Source organism: Misgurnus anguillicaudatus, chromosome 5, assembly GCF_027580225.2.
Source record: "Misgurnus anguillicaudatus chromosome 5, ASM2758022v2, whole genome shotgun sequence".
Taxonomy (NCBI): Eukaryota; Metazoa; Chordata; class Actinopteri; order Cypriniformes; family Cobitidae; genus Misgurnus; species Misgurnus anguillicaudatus.
In genome coordinates, this window is record NC_073341.2 from 40,594,156 (window position 1) to 40,618,817 (window position 24,662).

At 35.7% G+C, this 24,662-nt stretch overlaps 2 protein-coding genes across 2 annotated transcripts; both read right to left on the reverse strand.

Annotated features, from left to right (window-relative positions):
* Positions 1-558: 558 nt before the first annotated feature.
* Positions 559-16,885, reverse strand: ampd1 (adenosine monophosphate deaminase 1 (isoform M)). Its single transcript, XM_073868172.1, has 15 exons — positions 16,734-16,885; positions 10,778-10,943; positions 9,769-9,874; positions 7,953-8,118; positions 7,648-7,867; positions 7,005-7,134; positions 6,649-6,843; positions 6,404-6,535; positions 4,737-4,900; positions 4,199-4,325; positions 3,887-4,053; positions 3,342-3,466; positions 1,921-2,090; positions 1,696-1,806; positions 559-968 (listed from the first exon to the last, which is right to left on the reverse strand). Exons 1-15 carry the CDS (start codon positions 16,753-16,755, stop codon positions 813-815), a joined length of 2,157 nt encoding a protein of 718 aa, XP_073724273.1. The 5' UTR covers positions 16,756-16,885; the 3' UTR covers positions 559-812.
* A 161-nt stretch (positions 16,886-17,046) lies between these two features.
* Positions 17,047-24,632, reverse strand: nras (NRAS proto-oncogene, GTPase). The gene is made up of 5 exons (XM_055167448.2): positions 24,351-24,632; positions 19,965-20,106; positions 19,120-19,298; positions 18,874-19,030; positions 17,047-18,763 (listed from the first exon to the last, which is right to left on the reverse strand). The coding sequence occupies exons 2-5, from the start codon at positions 20,073-20,075 to the stop codon at positions 18,644-18,646; spliced, it is 567 nt and encodes a 188-aa protein (XP_055023423.2). The 5' UTR covers positions 20,076-20,106; positions 24,351-24,632; the 3' UTR covers positions 17,047-18,643.
* Between the last annotated feature and the right edge of the window lie 30 nt (positions 24,633-24,662).

Sequence of the window (24,662 nt, forward strand, 5' to 3'; positions counted from 1 at the left end):
TGTATGTTTTCTTACAAAATAAAAAAATGTATTGTCAATATTTTAATAATCATTTTTTCTACACAATACCCTACTGAAAAATCCAGCTAAGACCAGCATAAGCTGGTGAGCTGGTTTTAGCTGGTCTCCCAGCTTGGTTTTAGCAAGCTGGTCTAGCTGTGTTTTGGTCACTTTGGTCTAGCTGGACTTTGCTGGTCAGTCTGGAAGACCAGCTGACCCACCAGCTTTGACAGGCTGGGAGGACCAGCTACTGCCATCTTAAACCAGCTAAAACCAGCTATCAGCTTATGCTGGTCTTTGCTGGATTTTTCAGTAGTGTTAAAGCATATGGTGACCATGAGCTGTAAAATACACAGCATAATAAAAATACAACAAAACAAATAATTTTGTTTTGGGGAATCAGTTTGTCTTTATGTGCAGTCTCTCATGACACAAATCTACTTTCCATGGTGGCCAAGAAGATTTCCAGTGAATAATAATTGGATTGATGTTTATAGGAAAAAGTCTACTACATAAGTAAACATTTTTGGGTGAACTACAACTTAAAAAAGGCATATGTGTTTTTAAACTTATATTATTTATTATTTCAACTCTTTCTTGTAGCAGTTTTGACAAAAACAAAAATACATTAAAGCACAAAGGAGATGTAAACATACTGCAGTAAAACAGTGTTAAAGGTAAGACACAAGATTGGACAAGCCATACACAGACACCTGTACAAGAAGGCCATTTTTGAATGTCGTCCTCATTTAAAAACATGTTAAATGATAGCAGAAATGTTTTAGACATAATGAAGGGAGAGTGTGTGTGTTTTAGTCAGCCATCAGACCCTGTTTGATAAGATTAAGCTCATAACACTGGGTCTCGTAGCGGTAGGCCATGCGAATCTGAGCCACGTTGGTTTTGCGGATGTCATTGCCCTCCGGACCGTCCTTCAGGTAGCTCTCACCAAGAAACTTTACCTTCTCCTGTTTGTGTGATAAAAAGATTATTATTGCAGTGTGATTATCATTTATTATTTAACGTTATAGATTGTCACACATTACAAGTTAAACAAAGTTGCTGTGTAAATTCTGCACCGTAAGTTGATGACTTTTATTTTCTAGGTTTCCAAAATGCTCCACTCATCTGCCATGAGTTAGAAAATTAGATAATATCCCTAAATCTAACTTATTAAACCAATGTCAGGCTGTTCAAGATAAAACAGACATATCTGAGCTGCACAACAGGTTTGCTTATTTTGGTGGTCTCCTGGACAGGTTTTATCCTAGCCCCAGACTAAAATGCATGTTTGAGCTACCTTCATTTTAAAACACCTTGTACTGATGTATCATAACATATATCAGTGTCATTGTATTGTCTCAAGATGCACACAAGAATTTGCACGTTTGTAAAAACTACTTAAATGTCTTCATACATAAAGGCCTAGTCCTGGACTAATCTAAACCCTGTTCGGGAAACTGCATCATTGAATATAAATAATTTAAGCTGTATTGTAGCAGAAGTCTCTACATATATCTTGTCAATATAGATTGTACAGTAAAAATGGCAGTAAATATATGCATGTCATAATCATCAGTAAGATCTGTCATTCAAGTTGAGATAGCTCAATCACATGTTTTAGTCTAAGACTAACCAGAAGCCACGTCTGTTAATTTTTAATAAAACTGTGATGTTGAAGTCATGTGATGTCACCTCAGCAGATAATCCGCTCTGGAGAACACTGTTTCTGGCGATCTCACACATGTCGCAGGTGCTGAGCTTGAAAACCTGAGCTGCAATAGCGTACTCCTCCATAAGAGGCTCCTATTGATGACAGCAGATCAATGCAATGATTATGAAAACAAACAAGGAAAGTGTAAAATATCTTTATATAAAAAATATTTTAATTCATTGAGTTAATGGCAAGAAAGTGTGGACCTTAGTGTAGTGGAACTGCATGGGGTCATCGGTGGACAGAGACACCATCAGACCTTTCTTGTGAAACTCCAGCAGAGGATTCTTGTTATACTCCAAGAACAGACTGTTGTTGCTGAGTGGGGACATGGCAATGGGAACCTGGGCCAGATAATACAGATACTGTAGGACCGGACTCTGTGGAAAGATAGGCAATACATGGTCACTGAATTAAATCTCATTCTGTTATAGACAGTTTCAAACATGAAAAAGTTAAATAGTTCACTTTACAGGACTTTTATTCTGCCTTTTTGAAGTTTGACAGCCCCTTATCTGTGTACATGAAACATCCCAGGCTGTAACCACAACTTGAATATTGGGGCGACCAAACATTCAGGGTTATATTATTTATGCATATTAAAAATGTCTGATTATTGGGGAAATGTCTGTTGTGATTAGGCCTGGCGTAGGTTCATTTAAACCTAATGGTTGGATGAGAGAAGACAAAGTTATTCAGGAATGATATAAATGAGTAAATGATGAGATTTATTCTGCCCTGAAAAAAAATGATTCATTGAATTTAATCAATCCCTCCAAGGCAAGTGGCCGCAATCAACCCACTCAAGCTACATTTAAACAAAAACGATTAGTAAAGTAAAATAAAATATACAACTTTTGTTTAAATCTAGCTTAAACAAATTGACTGCAACCACTCACCCCAAAAAAACCGATCAAATTCAATGAATCATTCTTTTCAGTGTGGGTGAACTGTTCCTTTAAGTCACAGCATAAACAGACCAAAACTATCCATCATTGTTTTGTCTTTTCTATAATGTCAATTCACAAGGAGGGGTTTGTGTCACTCTTTAAACAGAAATGTCATGTGATAGCATTACCACACACACACTATGCATATATGACCACATAATGTCTACACAACACTTACATGACCAAACCAGGAAATGTCCAAAACATCAAACTGAGAAACATCACGAAAAACTGAGGTTTTAAGATGTCAACACGGTCTTCTTTCTGTGTTTTTGTTTTTAAATAATGCTTTTATAAAAGAGATTTTTGTTATATCTTAGTATGTTTAGTTAAATAAAGATCAATAAAATAAATTTTAGTTTCTCATTTGTTAACAAATGTTTCAACAATGTAGCAGACTGATATGTGCATTATGTATCTTTTTTATTATTTGCAGCCTTATTTAACCTTGACTAGAGATGAGTTGCTTTAACTTATAAAATGAAGTTGACATATTTCACCTATATTTTATAAGTTATAACAACTCTTCTCTAGTCAGGATAAATAATAGTAAGTTGAAATGACTTGTTGAGTTGATTAAACAAAAAAAGACTGCAGATAATTGTTTACAGTGCAGTATGTTTTAGAAAGAGAAAAGGTAAAGGATGCCCCCTATTGGTCAGGGTGAGTGATGCATTGACTCTTCTTGAGGTTGAGACCATGAGAGATGTTGTCAGCAGTCATGAAACAGGCCAGCAGATGGGTTATGGCTCCAGCTTCTCCACAATGAGGTCTGAACTGGAATGTGTTCATGCCTCTCTCCCTGAAAACCAAACACACATATAAGTTTCATCATGTCCATGATTATTTTTAGCTATACAAATAGAAAATACAGGTAATATGTACACACAATTAAAAAAGGTTAAAGTCTGTATTTGGTCCTGAAGTCATTTCACTTAGGTTTAAGAGATGTTGCAGGATCCTATTGCTCAAGTGTAAGGGGGAGATCACACTTTAATTCTGAATCTTAAAATGGCATACAAATTTCCTGTATTGTCTCTGGCAATCATACATAATCATATATGGTCATTATGCCATTGCAAAACAACAAATCTAATGGTGCCATAAGACATTTGCACAATAGGTTCACAGTAAACCTACATCTGAATGCAACTGTTATAATAACCTCATATGCATTGTTTGAATGTGCCTTTATCATTTAAACGATTAAAAAAATACTTACTTGCGAAGCTGGTTGAGCCGGGTGATGTTTGCATACATGTAGTAAATCCAATAAGAGTATGATGGATTTTTGGGCATGTCCCACTGCTCGGGCTTAGGGCTCTTTGTGGAGAACATATGACCGCTGTGTTTGGACTCATCATCTACGCTGTCAAAGCCTGTGATATGCTTCAAGACACAACACAAGTATGGATTAGTTAACACAGCCGCTAGCTCTGTAACTCTGCAGTACTCGTAATCATATCTACATTACACACATACTGATGAAATGTATAAATTGTAATGCACTGAAAGTTGATTTTCTCTCACTTACATGCTTCAAGAAGATGCTGAGCTCCGGGTAGGACTGTGGGTCAAGGGTGGCCTGGAAAACTGGAAGGAAGATGTTTTCCAACATCTTTCCAAAATGTGGCACAAACTTCTTTCCCCTGAAAATGTCACTAATGGGAAAATAACAGATATGTACTGTTGTTATAGCTCAATGATGGAGCATGGTGTTAACAACTCAGAAGGTTGTGGGTTTGATCCCCGGGAACACATGTGTTGATAATGCACTCCAAGTCATTTTTGGATAAAAGCAGATCTGCCAAATCCATAAACATATTGTCTGTATTGTAATAAAGACACTTTGTAAACTGTGTCAACAGTGCAAAAGTCTCTGGTTTGATTCCCACACATACTGATGCACTCAAAAAAGTTGTGTTGGATAAAAGTGTCTGCCAAATGCATAAATGTAAAAGTCATAGTGGTTGATGATTGTTTGTTATAAGACTGTATAATGTTATGGGTAAAAGTCGTGTTACACTGAGCAGTCTGCATGAAGAGCTAGGCAGCTAAACAGGTATACATACTAGATTCTGGGAACTTGGATCATCCACTTGAATTGAGGTGAAAGGACTCTGTGTTTGTTAAACCAGTTGGCAAGTTTAGTCCACTCATTAGGGTTACAGCCATAGATGGACAGTCTGGGTTCTGCGTACTGATATCTGGCATCTTCTAGATCACTCGCCACTTCCTATGACATTACAGACAGACAAAAGGTTTGACTGAATTCTCATTAATGCAAATGAAGCATGATGCATGAACACACACAACTTAATGCATGTCACGGTTACGCGCCTGGCCCGAAGTTAAAGGGGACATTTCACCAGACCTTTTTAAGATGTCTTTGTTGTCCCCAGAGTACATATGTTAAGTTTAGCTCAAAATAGCCCACAGATCATTTATTATAACATGTTAAAATTGACACTTTGTAGATGCGAGCAAAAATGTGCAATTTTTGGGTGTGTGCTTTAAAATGCAAATGAGCTGATCTCTACACTACTTGACAGTGCTGTGGTTGGATAGTGAAGATTAAGGGGTCGTATTATTATAATAAGATCCCATTCTGACATCACAAGGGGAGCTAAATTTCACTAATTTTAGCTATTTTTTCACATGCTTGCAGAGAATAGTTTACCATAACTAAGTTACTGGGTTGATCTTTTTCACATTTTCTAGGTTGATAGAAGCACTGGAGTCCCAGTTACAGCACTTAAACATGAAAAAAGTCTGATTTTTATGATTTGTCTCTTTCGGTCTGTGTTTGTTTATTGTTCTGACTAGTGGCTAAAGTTACTTCTGGAAGAAATTGTTTATATTGTGGAAAATAAAAAATGTTTTGGTTTCCTAAAGATGAGGGGAGACGGTGAATATGGATCAACGCTGTGAAGAGAGATTTGGCAGGCAAGCAAGAATTCATGGAAGTGTAGATTTGTATACATTTATTTTACACAGTAAAGTGAGCTCCGTGTAATGGTTGATACGCTTTAGCTGTGATTTGAGGTAATTTACTGGTTATTTATTTTGCTTGTTAGTAATAATCAACTCTAGAGGAACTTTGTTGTTATCGAGTCTACCCAAAGTTAATATTGGGACACAAAAGCTGCTAGTTTATGTTGTTGCCCCTGAAACCGTCTATAATGCACCTTTATAACTCAATGAATATTTGCAATGGATCTGATTTGCTAGCACAAAACATACAGTATCAACCTTATCATGAAAAGTAAAGTTTTTAACTATATTGTTATCTCAGATTTCAATATTTGGAAGTTTAAATATCCATGCAAGTCTCTGTTCAAGTTTTTAAAATTATTTTTTAATGAAGTGCAAAAGTAATTGCAAGTAACTTAGTTAAGTAGGCCTAAGTGCAAAATATCACAAGAAATGTCACGTTGTTTTATAAAATGTTTTCCATTTGTTGGATATTCTATTTTGTGCATTTTATTGCACATAATTCCTACAAAGTATTTGTCTACAAAAACTTTTTTCTTTTTTTGATAGATCCGTGATCATGCATGTTTCCCTCATCTTAAATAGAAAACGTATAAATAATAGATCTGATCTGATGTCTGGTTCATAGGTTTAGGGAAATATAAACAGATGGTTCAATATATAGGTAATAAATGCATTCTCTAAGAAATTATATTTCAAGTTTTGACTACAAATGTCACATCCATTGCACTGGAATTGCTCATACCTTAATTATGGTTGCAAAATATTCTCCAGATATGTGGTTTTCAGTTTTAAGGTAAAGATCACGCAACTCGCTGGCTCCCACAGGATTGTACTTGGCGTTGAATTTATCAAAGCGTTGGAAGGTTTGACGGCCCTGCGTGAAGAAGAAGAATAAACACTGTAAGCACATCTGCCACACGCATAAATGTAAATTTACAGTAAATATGTGTATTATTTGTACTTGTGAACAGTTTGTGTGATACCTACAGCATGCACATCCAGGGAATCTACAGTCAGATCATATGGATGCAGGTTAAGAGATTCAAAAAGTTCCTTCATAGTCACTTCTTTGCCCTTCAAAACTTGCACCACCCGTTCTGCGTCCACGCGGTAGGACTTCTTGATGAATCTCAGAAGATGCTTCTGGTTCATGCAGGCGGCAGCGTGAATGTGAGTATCGACCTAAAGCAGGGACAAAACAACATTAGCGTTGAAACTAAATTGCAAATAGGAGGAATCTGCTGAAATTTGTCCATTATACGTCTGGAGGAGACTTTACACTATAGCTATACATCACAGTCTCAAATCTAAATGTGTGTTTGATTTTAAGATTTGAGTTGTACCTTCCTACAGTTGTAAAAGTCCCTGTGGGGATTGTTCTTCAGTTCCTTCATTTCCTCCATCTCGTTCAACATCTCGTGCACGTTGAACTTTGACATCAGGAACTTCAGACGCCGATGCGTGTATGTCTTTCTGAGAGGCACAGCATAAAAAGACATGAAAAGTTAAATCAACGCAATCTTTCTTGCAATTTGTGCAGATTTTCTACGAGGTGGCAAATTGTTTTGTACGATTTGCTTTCATCTCTGTGACATTGAGGTTAGGGGTAAGGGTTTCATTGTTGTTGTTTTCTAATAACCATAAGTTGTTCTATTGTTTGTATTTTGTACATTTTTTGTTGCATATGAATCAGCCAACGTTGTAAATGTGTATGAATTCCCATGAGATTAAATGTGATTAAACATTGTATGTATTTTATTTTTTATTATACAAAATTGTTACAACATTATCTAAACTGACAATTGAATCCGATTCAAGAACTCTAACCTTTCCAAATGATGAAAGGTCATGAGTTTGATTATCAGAAAATACACACACAGATACAATGTATGTCTTGTAAGTCGTTTTGAATAAAAGCATCTCATCTGCCACAGGCATAAATGTAAATGGATGCCGAGTGCTGATGCATCCAAATGAAGGACTCACGTTGGGCCCTGAGCAATCAAGGCGATAAGGAAGTTCATATCGTCGATAAAAGTCACGAGGTCTGGACCGGGATGATTCAGAGGCTGGTGTTTATCAGCAGACGCCGCGTCTTTATAGACGTAGATAACACCATCCTTCATACGAGCAACGTAGCCGATGTTTCCAGGAAGATTTTTAGTGTCAAAAGGATCCTCGTCAGCCTTCGGAGGAGGAGTAAAGACTGAAAGACAAATAAATACTCTAATGTTCACCCTGTTGTGCTTACATTTCAGTTCATTCAACATTACAAAAGTGTTGGTAATCACCTGGAAGCACCTGATCTTCAGGCTTCCACTCTTCTCCTTCAATCTTGCGTAAAAACTGAGATGGGGTGATGGGGAATCTCTGGAAGGCCATTTTCATGTATTTCTCTCTGATGGTCAGTGCACGATACAGACCCTTACAAGCCAGCTCAAAGTCATCCATGGTCACCTGTAATACAGCGTTAAAAAAATCTTTAACCAACATGATCTCACAAAGGTCTGTGGGATAGTCACAGATCTCCACATTTTCCGTGGCCCTGCGACTGACTTTCTTTTCTGTGGCATTCTCACGGATTGGTTACTCAACTGCTTTTTTCTATGTTCAAACCATTGTCGCATTGGTTAAGGGTTAGATTTGGTGTTTGCGTTAGTATGTCACTTTAGGTATTGGTTTATATTATTTTTTCGAATGTATTCTTTTATATTTTCTAAACTTTAAACAATTGTCGCCTGGTGTTAGCGTTAGAGTTGGGTTTGGGTAGGGATGTCATTTTTTGTAAATCTAACCCTAAACCGAAGCGACAATGGTAAGAAAATAGGACAAAACAGTTGAGTAACCAATCCTTGAGAATGCCGCGGAAAAGAAAATCCATCGCAGAGCCACAGAAAAATGCGGAGATCCGTGAGAATGCCACAGAAAAATTGGCGAAAAATTCTGTGACCAGGCCACGGTATTGTGCATTAGGCCAATGCAAAGCTTTATTGACCAACCATATTTACTATATAAAGAAAATACTGTATGTATGCAAAATAAAAAACAAACAAAAAAAGCTCTCTTGGCACTTAACACACCTCTGAACTCTTTTGAAGAGACTGAAGTCAATTAGGTTAAAAGGGATAGTTTACAAAAAATCATAATTTACTCACTTTCATGATATTACAAACCTGGAAACATTTATTTGTTGTGATTAACACAAAGGAAGATATTTTAAGGAATGTTTCATGAGCACCATTCACTTCCATTGTAGGAAATTAATACTATGGAAGTGAATGGGCCTCATGAACGGTTTGGTTATAAACATTCCTCAAAATATATTTCTTGGTGTTTATAACAACAAAGAAATGTGTGACTAAATACTTCACAATTCAGCTTTTAATTTTATTCAAATTTTTTTTAAATACCACATACAAATTTCCTGTATTTTCTGGTTTGTTACCATTTATTGTATTCTAATAAAGAGACTGAGGAAATAATGATATACGGTCCATGCACCATTGCAAAAACAACAAAATTAATTTTGGCATGGTAACTTAAGACAACATTTATGCAGCTGGCATCACATTTTTATCCAAAGCAACTTGCAATTTCATGCAATTCATCAATATATGTTTTATCAGTATGCATGTTCCCTTTGGATCGAACACATTTCTGGATCATATGGCGCATGACGCTGACATCTATATAGACACTATCGTATGGATTTGTTGAGGTCTTGCCAGAACTGATGAATGGAATGAGCACAGGCAAGACAAATTCTCTACCTCTCCTATATTCCCTCTTTAAATATCAGATATAGATTTCAGGAAACCAAATCCAGGACCGGTCTCCACCGGCTAAGATGGAGATCCTTCTGGGTGATCTATTTCTGTGGCTCATCTACATGCAAAGGTCGTGGTTATGGCTGGGCAACACGATACATGCAAATGTGAACATTGTATAACTGTTGCATAACAGATTTGGTGAACATTGGAAATTTTTTCATTAATCACTGACTGTATAAATATTGTCGAGGTTGTAATGGCCATCCTTCAGTGTAGAAATGACCTAACCCCTGTATGTCAGCACGGGCATTCCCGAAAGTGAAATATTGGAGCGTACCCCAGCAGCGTAGTCTCCAGTGATGGACACTCTCTGGAAGTGAGGCACTTCTAAATAGGTTGGCTTGTCATCTAACAGGGGCTGAGCGCGGTTCATAAGCTTCATACTGTGGAGGAAATGAATAAAGATAAGAATATAAGATTATACTGTACTTCTCTACTTTATTTCTCCTAGTTTGAACTCTATTCCTACCTGTAAACATAGCTTTGTAGAGTATGCTTATTGCTGGCCCCTTAGACAACATGTTTTTCACAAATAAATATGATAATGCATATATAAATAAATGGGACACAGTCTGTAAAAACTCAGCTTAAGTTATTGTTTGTGAAAAATTATTTTCTCAGCCCATTTTTATTTTTGCGGTGTACAATATTAAAAGCATGCAGTGTGAAAAGTTGTGCATTAAATACGCTAATTTTGCATGCATATGATACACCAGTCCTTCCTGTTAACTTAATCTTTTCGTGTAATTTTATGTATTGGTTTTATTTTTTTTTCAGTTTTTTTACCATTGTTGCTTGGGTTTGGGATTAGAGCAACTTTTTGTTACATAAAATAACATCCTAACCCAAACCCCAATTCTAACCCCATCTTCAAGCGACCATGGTTTAAAAATAGACAAAAACACAGAGATACCCATGTATTAAATGACATCCCAAAGCAAATTCCAAAACTAACCCTAAACCCAAGCGAAAATGGTTTAAAAAACAGAAAAATAATGAGAAACTAATACATAAAACAACACAAAAAGATGCGCAAAAAAACTAGCGTATCAAATGCATGCAAAAAGTGGAGTTTGGCGTATGTATTTAAATGCATTTCAGGAGAATGAGTTTTCTACATAAAATCCTTCAACATAATGTAAAGAACATTGAGTGACAATTTTATCTTGATATCTTTAGAATAAACGGCAAGGTCATGACAAAGACTGAAAGCAAACTGTAATAATGATATTATTGCTCATAATCTCAAAATTTCTCAGATCACATATTGTAATTTGTAAACTGACCGCTTCTCTACGTCATCATCATGGGCCACATGATCTGCCATCTCCTGGTTTAGGATTGGACAGTCATCAGCCACACCGAACAGAGAGATCTCCTCACGGACATCTTCATCTTTGGTCTCTGAAGCGAAGACCCGCTCAGCGATCGCTCGCATATGATCATCAGTCTCTGAACACACGCACACATTCAAATGAATCATTAAAGCACCAAACACTGCACTCCAGAAAGTCCTAAAGATGAGACCACATGATCTTGGTCTGAACATCATCATCTAAGCATCAAATGTAAACAGAAAGGTGAAGAAACAAGTGAACTTGTGATTACATAATAAACAGCTCAATGTTTTAACCATACTAGAAATCATACTACACTCTTGAAAATAAAGGTGCTTCACGATCCCAGAGAATCCAGTTTTGGCTAAATGGTTATATAAAGAAGTTTTAACATCTGTTTCACAAAAGCATTTTTCTTGATCATAAAAATATATAAACCCAAAGTTTCTTTGACTAAGTGGTTCTTTAAGGAACCAATAATGGTTCTTCTATGGCATCACTTTGGGAACCTTTTAGGCACCTTTATTTTAAAGACTGTACAGACCATGCCTTTGGCACAAGTAGACACTATTTCAGAATGACTCGACTACTGAATTGCTTAAATGCCAGCAGTGATCTGTCATGCAGAAATGAGCCAAAATAATATGACATTAAGCCAAGACACACATTACCGACCGCCAGTATAACCCAAATCATAACATTTTAATGCCGATGACTAAATAAACACATAAACCTCTGTACAAGGTCTACTAAAAGACCTCCATTAAACACGCTGAACAACACAGAACAACATACACCCTTAAAAATAAAGGTACAGGAACCATTTTTGACTGAATGGATTCAAAACATCTGAAGAGCCTTTCTGTATCACAAAAGTTTATTTGTAGCGGAAAAAGGCTCTTTACAATATAAAAATGTAAGAAAGAAAGGGTTTTTTTAGGCACCGACTGAATGACTCTTTTAGGAACCAAAAGTGGTGAAGGAACCTTTTAAGCACCTTTATTTTAAAGAGTGTAATTCAGGCATTTGCTTGCTTAGATTTTAATATTGCAACTAAACAAACAAATGATCAAATGTGTGTATATGTAGATGGACACACACTGAAGCATATAACAAGTCCATCTCTTTTTTTGGTACTTACTCGCTTTATTCAATTCCACAGAGTGAGAAGGAAGATCCAAACATTGAAAGGGAAAGAAAGTCAAATGTTTAACCGAGTTAGTAAGAAACACACTGGAGCTGTCATCATATTAACATTTGAGGAATTATGCATGCAGACGAACTGATCAGAATATCAATTTTACAATAAACATAATGTGCATGGTATTATATGTAACCCTGTTCATGAAAACCCTGCTGAAGTCTTTTTTTCTGTTTACCATGATATCTTTAATATTGACTATTCTGATCATGTCAGAGATTGAAATCAATTTGTTAGATTAAACAATGATGCTCCAAATTTCATTATTACATTATGAGACTTTAGTCTGGATTTCCTAGACAGGATCACTTATATGTGCTCAGATATAGATCTGTAGGGAGCAAGTCAAAATAATTTTAGTTAACCAGATGAAGTGATAACAGTGATAAAGGATGACAATTTGGTGAGAAATTTGTATGCTATTGGTTGAATGTATATTTATAATATAGAAGTACAGAAAATGAAAAAGTCAAGTATGTCATGCTTATTTCATCCATGACTTTTTTTTACACAGTTCTGACATCGTAAGAACTCGATCAAAGCCTGACATGTCAAAAACACAATAAAGTTTCAGATGTCTTGTGTACTTCACATTCATGTGTTCTTCATACAGACAGTCACACTTTTATTTGTTTGTGTTCACTTTCCACAAAGATCAAATAAAGAATAGTAATGCAAAAAAGCTGGTTTATGTCCATTTAGTTATGGATAATGAGCACAAAAACAAATAAAAAACGTTATTGTTCCCCAAACTTCTGTATCCATCTGGACTTGCCAGCGATGAGTTCATGCTCGCGCCCTTCCAAACACACAAACGATCATCGGCCTATAAGATTCCTCCCAATACTTACGCTTCTCTTCTGACATCAGACATGGCACACGTTTCATGTAAAGGGGTGAAACAAAATGTTAGCAATGAGTGCTTTGCTGCCTTTCCCCAAATTTAGCTATTGTAAAATGTAATTTAAATCAGTTTACAAACAAGACCAAAGATTCATCTTCTTATGTTATGAAATTGAATAAATGCACCAACTGAAACAAACATGGAGGTCAAGACTTCCATAAACTGACTTAATGCTGTGTATTACAACACATGGTTATTATATTGCTTCAAAAGATTTGAACATAGTGCATAAGACACAAAGACCACTTGTATGATGGCTCTTCATCCCTTTCTAAAGCTTGAAAGATTCAAGACCAACATTATTTGAAGAGTTTCGTTGCAAAATGAGATAAATCCATTTTTTAACATTTTTGTCAAAACATGTTTATTATCATGTTATCATGTTATTATTTTGTTTTATGGTGCTACTTAGCTGTATTTTTTAAGTTATGAAGGTTTAAATCAAAACAAACCAACTGCAGTTGAATTGAAATTAATTGGAATGCACAACCAAAAAACGAGATTTCTGAACAATTAAAAAAACGGTGGTTATCTCGTTTTGCAACGAAACTCTTCATTTCTTCTTTGTGTTCCTCTGAAAGAAAATCATTTCTTAAATGAAACAGAAGATGAGTCCATCACATGGATGTTATACAATTAGTCACGTGATACATTACTTGGCCTTTTCTGCTTCTATTCCTGACTGATATCCAATCGCTGTCTATGAATTAAACCAGATTACTTTGGGTGTGGAAAACAGCATCATTCGGTCGAGGTCTGTTATAAATCAAATTTATATCTTTCTCGAGAAATTGGTTGGACTGCACGGACATGCTTGAGTTTCAGAGCTTAGTTGCAGACATTTATGATGCAGAAATAAACTTTAGGTGAGTTATGAGTCGTCAGGCAACAGCATGACACTCGAGCCTGTTTGAGTCTGCTGACTACAGAGTTCGTCTCTTACATTTTCAAGCCCTCATCGTTCATACATCATCACTTCTCAAAAGCTTTCAAAGGTTTGCTTGGAGTCAGAACAAAACAACAGTGCACAACAGGATAAAAGAGGGCCGTGTAGAAGATGTCTGCTCGTGATTGTTTTATTAAAACGTTTGGAAAGATGAGAACTTTCACATGCATATGTGCAAGAATATAGAGAGGGTGCTGCAGGGATGATGTATTATCAAGCCAAAAAAGATTTGCCATTTTAGCCTTTTCTGTTCTATCAGCCCAAAGTCAATGTTTTATTCTTTTTTTAATGGGGTTTTGGTTAAACTCCTTAAATAAGATATTTTTGAGTTAACATAAGCCCAAGATAGTGTCATGTTTTATTCTACGACATAAAACACACCAGTAACGCCCCCACTCGTGACTTTTTAAAGCTTTTATGTCTCTTTATATTGGCAATTACACAGAAAAAAATGATTAATTCAATTTACTATTTTTTTTTATTTAAGTGGTCGCAATCGATTGATTTAAGCTAATTTAAACAAAAAAATTAAAAAACAAAACAAAACTTTTGTTTATATGTAGCTTAAATCAATTGATTGCAACGACTTACCTCAAAAAATTTAGTAAATTGAATGAATAATTTTTTCAAGTGTGCTAACAAGTTGCTACATTGGGGACCTTAAACATCATCATGCATGATTTTTTATGCGTGTTTAATAAAATTTGAAAGAGCTCTAAGTAGTCGCTTGTAGCCTAAGGTTAGCTTTTCATTTCTAGTAAACGCATTTAGTCTTCAAAATTCATAAAAGTTGTGTTGATCTGAAGATAATGTTGCTGGAAAACATGTGTTGTAAACTTTTGTTAGACACAACATTTAATATTTGTGATAATTTAAAAGTCTATATGAAAAATGAAGGTGATTGATTGAGCCTGGTCGAGTTAAAAAAAATAAAATGGCAGCTAAAAAAAACAGCTAGAGTTTAGTTATGTTTACTTTTTTACACCTTTTCATTGCATTTCTAGTGAGAAATTAGTATTTTAGTTTTCAAATACAGGATTAGTTAACAAAAAAAAAACGCTTTCTGTTTATATGTCAACTTAAAATTCATTAAGCTGCCTATGAAGGCTGTCCGAATTTATTACACGGCTCTCTGGAATGCTTGATTCTGATTGGTCAGTTGAGACATTTGCAGGTTCGTTCTTTTCAAATAATAACCGCTCCAAAGTAATAACGCATAGCCGGTACTACTTGTATGTTTAAAATCCCTCCGCGCCAACAAAGATTACTGTTTGGCGCCATCTTGTGACAAACACTGGACAACCACAATTAAGAATGGAAAATTTTGACATTAATTTTAACATGTACGGAAAAAACAAAACATTTAAACAGTGGATAGAAGAACGAAAAACGACAAGACACAGAGAGCTTACTGAGACTGAACTTGACAAAATAGAGCATGACAGCTACAAAGCCAACACACAAAAAAATACAGAATGGGCATTAAAACTTCTCAAAGACTGGCTAAAAGAGAAAAAATGGAGACAGACAAGTATGAAGCAGCGGATCTTAATAAGGTATTACGATCATTTTATGCATCTGTGCAAAGTTTCGCGGAAGGATAAAAATGTTAATTTAAAACAAATATGCCAATAAAATGTTTCAAATTCATATTCATGTCCAGTTTTTTTCTTATGTAGCAAGTAGTCGTGTAATAAGCGGGAAAATGTAGAGTCAGCCTGTAGTTATCGCGAAATAAGCCCCTTCAGTGTGATACACTGTCGGGGCCCACCTCCCGACAACCACCGGCTGCCTCCACACCATCCCTTACGTGTTTCCCAGAGCTGTCTTCATACACAAAAAAAAAATTATTCATTCAATTTACTACATTTTTTAGGTAAGTGGTCGCAATCAATTTATTTCAGCTACATTTAAACAACAACAAAAAATAAATAAATAAATTAGAAAAACAAAACAAAAAACTTTTGTTTTAATGTAGCTTAAATAAATTGATTGCAACCACTAATTTTTTAGTGTACTGCTGAAGTCAATGCCTCATGAGGCAGCAATTTCATTTATTTTTAGGCTATGACGTCTATTCAGTATTCACTGACAGATTAATTTTTGCCTGGTTTAAGACATCTGGGTTGTGTTTGTACAGCTATTAGGTGTCTTTTAAATGCTAAATTGCTTGCTGGGATGCCCGTTTACCATCATTTTAGGAATGCATGATGACATCACCAAATTAAATTAATTTAAAAAGTAATTACATACAGTAAGTAGCCTGGGATGTGTTCTTGTCTCTAAATAGTGAGAAGCAGAACTTCATTGGTGTTAATGAGATGGTATCACATTCTGTTACACTGTTACCATTCACTAAAATGTCAAATTTTTGGCACAATTCAAGAATTCAACACCTGTCATCTCTTTGAAGTCCCTTAAATATCATCACAGACTTTTATTTTAGTGAACATATAATAATGGTTATAATAATAATATTATTAGAAAAACACTACATAGTGCATTTGTAGCACAAGTTGAATGAGATAGAGGCCAAAATCTGGTGAAATCTCAACGGCTGTTTTAATTGCAATCCTACACCCAAACTATTTTGAGAGATTTGTGCCATAGCTGTATCCCATCTAGCCCTAAGCCCTTTGGACAGGTGATTGGCTAATTAGTAGTTATGATAATACTGACACTCCCATTCCTAGATGCCATACGTGTGCCGCCGTGGCATCCAGTACTTATGCAACATGTAAAACTCTTCTTGTAGTTTTCTTAACTTATTATGAACAAATCAAAATATATCCATTATAAATCCATTACATGCATTTTCTGTTAGAACAAACACCCGAGACATTAAAACACTCACCAGGTACGTTGACTTTGGGCATGTTGGCTGTTTTTTGACCCTATAGCTCTTCCAGCTGAATGCTCGCCGGTCCGACACCGTTCCTCTTTAGTGGGAAGTGTACCGTTTACCACTGCACCAGTGCAATATTAAGAATCCAGTGTAACCAGAGCCACGTACCCATGGGATGGACACCAAGGTTGTGTGTGCTCAACTCTATTTTAAGTTTTAAAAGACAGACAGGTTCAAGTGACAAGTACACAGATGAGAAACGAGACTGAAGGAGATTATACACAAATACACACATGCACAAAAGAAAAATATAAACAATAAGTGCAGTTTGCAATTGATTTACTGGTAAAACATTTTGTAATACGATAGAAACATAAACATTTGTTACATATTAATATCCCCCCAAAAAAGGTTTTAACATGAAATGTTCATTTTCGCATGATTTTCAGAACATCTGATTGAGATAAGACTGAACAAATTGTGCTTAACAGCAAATACATTAAAAATCAAGTTTGTTGAAAATGATATAAGGATTGTTAACGTAATGGTAAACATACAGTTTGTCTTCGCTCGACCACATCCCAGTTGTGTCATCGTTCAGGACAGATGGCCAAATGTAACACCATTACACCACTAATAATAGGAACAGTGCAGATTATTTAACCATTGAAGAAAACAGGCACACTTGTAGATAGATGGCAACCATAGTAAAGAACATGAAAAATCATTTCAGCTTTGAAATTATTTATCTACAGGCAGAGCAACCACACCTCACATGATCTCAACAATATTACAGAGTTCATTTAAAGATTTAAGACAGTATTTAAAGATTTAGGACAGCTAAAAGATGCCATGCTGTACACTGCTTTAAAAGGCCATTTGGTAAAATCCATCAGACACATTTATCACTCCATCAGCTTTTCTCTCTCTAAACTACATCGGTTTTATTACGTTACGTATGCGTGTCAAAGCATGCCAAAAAAAACCAAGCTGAATCTCATCTGGAAAACATGAAAGGGAATTTGATAGGTAAGCAAAATGCTATATAAACTCTACAAACAAAAGATAAAGAGAAATAACGGCACATTTCTGAAATTCATCTGTGTTCACAGTATTCCTGAGCATTATACCTGCAGATTAAAAGGCATTTCTTTTTATCTGAGCCCTTTACAACATCAGACCAGTGATTTTTACACCTTTAAAACTACATAACAGCTTCCACATTGATATATATGATGATGATGATAGCGTTACATCAAACCATATTTAAAGGATTAAAGCATCTAAAATGGAAATAAAACTATCAAGAACATGTTTCAATGCATTTCACACCAAAAAGAAAGATAGTTAAAAATACATTTTTTAGAACCACATCCAATAAATAAAAATTTGTTTTACTACTATAATGCAAAAAATAATAACTAACGTGATAATGCAACCATCTACAAAGGCATCAGTTTTGGCATAATGGTATATTTTTGTTAATTTTGGGGTGAAATGTTACCTAAATGTGTTTCCATGAGATATTAATGCAAACTAAAGGTTGTTTGAAGATCACGTTTGCACTGTTGTCTTCGTAAAGGCTCAGAAGAAGTTCAATGTTCAATCCAGATGCCTGACATTTATCAAAGGAAAACCAAAGTACTACATGATGTGAAAACACAAAGCCTCAAAAGTCTCTTAAATGCTTGGCTTTATCATCACATGTAACCAAAGGTAAACAGATGACAGCATCAGATGAGCAGTTGTGCATTTATCCCTTTCAGCCAGCAGGAGGCGCAAATCCTCATTACAGAGAGCGATATGATGAGGGTTTACAGTAAACACCACACGAAATCATCCATCCTTCAGTGGTTATACAGCTTCCAGCTGACCAGTTAACAAAATGCAGACAAACATAAAGAGGCGGGACATCAGAGTCACATGACTTCACAGGACACGCCCAGACAGCCCTGCTTCCGGTCCTCTCTGCTGTTCAGCTTTTTCATGCGATAATGCCGGATTTCACGAACGAGGGTGTAAAAAGCATCTTCGACCCCCTGGAAAAGGCGAGTAGAAAGAGTAATGCACAAACATGTCATAACAAAGGTGAGGAATTCATATACTAATTAATTTCCACGACACTTCCAGTTAAATCCGGTTTTCTCACCTGTCTAGTCTTGGCTGAAGTTTCTACAAACTCTATGCCGTAACTTCTAGCGAGCTCCTGAGCCTGTTTGGTGTCGACCGATCTGACCAAATCACACTTGTTCCCGACCAGGACCATGGGGACGTCATCAGAATCCTTAACTCGCTTGATCTGCTCTCTGAAAAACACATTATACACGCTGTTCGTTTAAATCAACAGGTCAGATAAATAGCACACTTATAAATGCTGAAACGCTTGCTGACGGACCTGTACAAATTCACATCAGCGAAGGATTTGCTGTTATTTATGGCAAAGACACAAAGGAAGCCCTCTCCCGTCCTCATGTACTGATCTCTCATAGCGCTGTATTCCTCCTGACCCGCAGTGTCCAGGATGTCCAGCAAGCACGTCTCACCATCAATCACAACCTGCTTCCTGTAAGAGTCCTGCGGAGAAGGTTTATAAGTAGAGTTATTAAAAAAAAATAAAAAAAAAATCACAGCTTTAGGAGATATGAGGTGAGATTAGAATTGCAAAGGGGCAGAACGTTTCCGGTAAATTTCTGGAAACTTTCCATGGGAACTTAATCCTGGAAGATAAGTGGAAACTATATCATATGCAAACATAAATAAACATTTTGTTTGGTCATAAGCAGACATGCATGCAAGGTAATACAAATAAGAGATGCACCGATATATCGGCCAATAATCCGTTTTAAAACAGCCAATAGTCATGCCCGATATATCCTGTCAATCAAAAGAGAACAGGAAAATGCAATAAATTTGAGCTCCGTGTATAGAAAATGTAAAGAAACATCACTAATGTTCAACATTAATTGTCATAAGAATGAATATAATTCAGAAAATGTAATCTTAAGAATTTAGTTAATGCAAGTTAATATACCACCAAACTATCGGTATCGGCAGATAATAGTCTGAATAATCGGCTATCTGTATCGGTGAAAAAAAGTCATATCGGTGCATCTCTTATGAATAAAAAAAGGGGGAAAAGTTCCCATATAGTCCCGTTAATTCCCATGGAAAGATTCCAGCCTTGAAAATTCCTGTCATTTTGCAACCCTAGGTCAGATGAGGTCATGTCATATATCGTACCTCAATAGTGGGGTCATATTCATCCACAAAGTGATTCTGAATGAGCTGGATGGTTAAAGCACTTTTTCCTACACCTCCTGCTCCCACTACAACTAACTTATACTCGGTCATCTTATCGACCTGAGAGAGAAAGAGAGAGCACCTAAAACACAGAGAAATTACACAGACATTAATCACCAATACAAGCAAAACACATTCAGATCCTTTATGAAATGTATTGCATTATAAGCATTGCTGTTTTTTGCTGAGACAGAAGAGTGAGAGATAAACAAACAAACATCAATAGCAAAAATTTTACATTTTAAACTGTATTAACATTTAGGGGTGGTTTCCCGGACAGGGATAAGCCAGGACTAGGCCTTAGTTTTATTAGGAAACATAACTAGTTTTAACAAACATGCCTTACTAAAAACTTTACTCATGTGCATTTTGAGGCAAAACAAAGTGTATTTTAAGTATATGTTAGTACAAGTTGGTTTCAGTTTGGACAGCTCGTACATTTATTTTAGTATAGGACTAGTCTAATCCCTGTCCGGGAAACCGCCCATAAAGTTCTAGATAGGTGAACTATCCCTTTAAAATGCTTTAGATCATTTTTATTAAACCTTCATCTGGTAATTTCATTTCATTAGAACATAAAACATCTGTTCACAATGTATGTGTTCTTATATACATATTTACTGATATACAATGGAGTCTTGTGTAACGATCACATGACATTCACATTAAACAAATAAAATATATATTTTGCATTTTCATTTTTGCAAGATGCTTTTATACAAAGTGACTTACAGTGCATTACAAGGTATACATTCTGTACAGCCATTTTTTTAATAGAAAATGTGTCCAGGATTTGCCCGGGATAGTTTAATTTGTCCATTAGTTTCTTACAGTAACTCTTCAGGTATCCATGCAATCTATTTATAGCACCGTCTCTAAATGTCAAAATAGTTCTCATGTTACAACTGTTATTAAACAGACAAGCATGAAGCCTGAGGCTTTTCCACTTAAGCCTAACCCGAGACACGGGAAAAACATTTCGCTCAAAGCATTTTTTTCTAATGTCATCATGCCAAAAGTACTGTACTGTCAAATTCAACACAAAAAAAAACATGAAATGCTTAAGTAGCCTGGAGCGTGTGATTGGCTAGGCTACCAGGAACAATAGGTAAATATAATTTTGCATAATGTCTGTCAAATTGTATTTCACACACAATGCTGCGCATGACCAATCAGAATTTCAAACTGCTAAAGAAACAGAATTAACTTGTAAAAACAATCACAAATGCCATTTAGATATAATGATAATAAATGTGTATGTTAAATGACAGAGCAAATTTATTTAAAGCAACTATTTTGTGCATAACTAAATGTAGGACTGATCTATTGTGTTACTGTATGCATAAGCAAAACATCTATTCTCTTTAGTGCTCTGCTTTATATATAAATATATTGAGCTCTATAGATCAGATAGCTTTGATTTTGATCAGATGTCTTGTCTGGGTTTGTGTTTGCATTCTCATAACTAGGGGTGTCACAATTAATCGATTGTGCGATGCATCGCGATGCGGGGGGTGGACGATTCTGCATCGATGCAGTAATAACCCATAATCGATTATAGCCTGCTGACGTCATTCGTCGCGTACAGGTATGTGGCGGTAGAAAAAATGGCGGAGGGTTGTGAGACACGAGTGATAAAAAATGCACTTAAAGTACTTAAGTACTTAAAAACACTAATTGACAGTTTTATGCACTTTTAGTTTTTCCTAATGTTTTAGTTTTAAATGCTGCTGTTGTCTGATGTTTACAGAACAAGTTTGTCTTGTTTCCTATTAAGTAGTATACTTTAGTATACTTCTCGAAGAAAACAAAATAAAAGTTTACATACTGTATCTGCCTTCTTACATTCATCAATATAAATGTAGCAATGTGTAGTAATAAAAAAGGATGCAATGCATCTTGATGCATCATGATGCATCGTAACATCGAATTGAATCGAATCGTTAACTTATCGAATCGAGGAACTAGTGAAGATTCACACCTCTACTCATAACAAGCATTGTTTTTTGCACAGTGTGCGTACTCCTGTTGGTGTGAGATGTAATGATGACCTGCTACAAAAAGCGATTTAAAGCTCCCATAACACACTTTCTGCTGTTTCTGCTCATCTCATGTTAATATTGAGTACATATAGAGTAGTATTTCATTCTTTATATCTCCAAAGAGACTTTAGTTTTATCAGATTTATATAAGCTCTAGAAAAACACGAGCCCCTCGAGGTGAACTGCAGGAGTATCGAGTCACGAGCAAACAACACACACAAAACATTACACCCCCGCTATCTCTGGATAACTTATGATTCACTACATGCTTGTGTCATTTACATGACTGCCAAAAAAACACAGACATTTACTTACTGCCGATTGGGACTTTACAACGAAATCCAGCATTAAACAAACCGCAGCTACCCCAGATAAACAAACTATATCCACTGTTTCCATTATGCTGGCTTACTTGGAAAGATTTTCTTCTCCTTACATCCAAAAACACTTCTTGTGTGCCATTGTTGATTATTGATATAAAACAAAGCTGCCGCGTGCAGTGATGCCTGTAACTTTTACTCGAAGGAACAATTCTAATAAACGTCCTCGTGCTCACTCTGATTGACGTGTGACCGTAACGGGTACCATGTTTAAAAAACAACTATTGTGTTAATAAGTAAAAATGCATAAAATATCATTAATGATTTAATGACAAATGAATTGAAAAGAATGAATTAAATAGAGTAAATACAGTACTGATAAAGAAATAATAAATATTAATATATAAATATTGGCCAACTTGTTCATTGCACTTATTATTGCAAATCACATTTTATATATGTCTCCTGAAGTGAAGTGTAAGAGAACACAATTAATATATTTTCAGATTATGAAGTAAACGCTCTGTATTACTGTAAACACAAAAATCAGCACTTGTTATAATACGGCATCACATTGATAAGACTGAATGATTCTCATTGGTTCTTGCATGTCTTGTGTTGTGACCAATGAGATTCAACATTACCAAAGTACCACAATATTTGAGCTCAAATATCTCTATGTTGACATCGATACGAGAATTATCGATCACTAAATAAGCTGAAAACATGAATGGTTTTGCTTCAGAAGACCTAGGGCTGTGCAATTACTTGTTTTTTAATCAAACAATTACAAAAACAAGACAATCAAGGTAAAACATTTATTGTGCGATTAAAAAATAAATTGTGTGCTGCTGGAACGCGTTTGTAAGGCACTTCGAAGGCACCACTGCTTTGACACGTGTAGCCGATTGCAACACTTATTTAATAAAAATGTAAAATAAATGCACATATTCAAAGCCACTGAGTAATCGTGTTAAATAATTATGATATGATTTTAAACAAAATAATCGTGATTATGATTGACACACTGACTGGAGTCATTACTTTATTAATGTATGGATGTGCTTTTGGAGCTTCGCAAGGTTGGTTCCCAAATAGTAAGATAACATTGCACTGTATTTTAATAATAAAAAAGTATTTGTTTGTGTTCAGCTATAGAAAGGAAGTCATATACATATGTAATGGCATTAGTCAATTATCAGAGAATTTATATCAACATTTATAAAAAATACAGATCAGTGTTTCTCAACCAGGGGTCCTTAACAAATATTCAAGATGACTTAAAATTCATTAAAACTTACTGCAAATCAAATAAAAAAATGATATTGGTGCTTGGATACTTGTTTTTTATGACAAATGTACATCTTTCATGTTATGCAAAGCTCTAGATGTGGACCTGTCTGTCAAATCCAGGCCAAAGTCTAATTGGGACATGAAATGACTATCACTAAATGACTTTAGATGGGTTTCCACATTTCATTGGGAAAAAATTGTAAGAATGGGGTTACTAAAATATTGTTGTGTCCCATGGGGTTGAAGTATAACAGGTTAAGATCCATAGATACAGAGCCCTTTTCTTGTGTGATGTAATAATAAGCCATCAAGAAAGACAAACAAAAACGAAACTCTTTAGGTTAAACGTTATAAAGCTTAGTTAACAGGCACAGTTGACAAAAGGTTAAAGTATAAATCTAACATGGCACTAATACATGCAAACACATTCAGATTTGTACATTAAAGAGACATAAACTACATCACACAATGCACCCAAAAAAATGTCTGTCTAGGAAACGTAAACGTTAGGCAGCTCAATCGAGTACGAGACGGACTGTGTATTATATAAAGAAGGAAATCAGCCATTTTAATGACCAAAGACCAATAACCACGAATACGTTTTTAAATATTCGAATATTGTCAAATGGTGAATGTTGGATATTTTAAGGCGTGGAGAGAAGGAAACTCACCGCTTACACTGCACTTCTGCGATATCTGCCTGATCTGATCAACAGGGCTTCAATAATCACTGCTTTCTCGCCCAAAATAACGCCATGTGGAGCTTTTCCTAAGGTTCTTCAGTTGTCTGGAGCTGGCGTAAAGTGTCCGAAAGGAATTAAAGATGAGACTGTAAGTTTACAGTGTAAAAAATGCAGTTAAATAAGTCTGGGTAAAGTTTTGAATTAGGAGTTGACCAGGCAGCTTTCACGGAACTTCACGTTTCAGTAACTTCCGGCTTCGGAATTCTTTAGAATATGTCAAAATAAAAGTCCTCGTCATGA

Excerpts from the sequence above, each read along its gene's own strand:
- ampd1 (XM_073868172.1), bottom strand. The coding sequence starts at position 16,755 with ATGCCCAAAGTCAACGTACCTG. Across the intron at positions 9,875-10,777 it reads GATGATGACGTAGAGAAGCG|TATGAAGCTTATGAACCGCG; the intron begins GTCAGTTTACAA and ends TTTCCTCCACAG. Across the intron at positions 6,844-7,004 it reads ACTTTTACAACTGTAGGAAG|GTCGATACTCACATTCACGC; the intron begins GTACAACTCAAA and ends TCCCTGCTTTAG.
- nras (XM_055167448.2), bottom strand. The coding sequence starts at position 20,075 with ATGACCGAGTATAAGTTAGTTGTAGTGGGAGCAGGAGGTGTAGGAAAA. Across the intron at positions 19,299-19,964 it reads AATATGACCCCACTATTGAG|GACTCTTACAGGAAGCAGGT; the intron begins GTACGATATATG and ends CCTTCTCCGCAG. Across the intron at positions 19,031-19,119 it reads GCTGATGTGAATTTGTACAG|AGAGCAGATCAAGCGAGTTA; the intron begins GTCCGTCAGCAA and ends TGTGTTTTTCAG.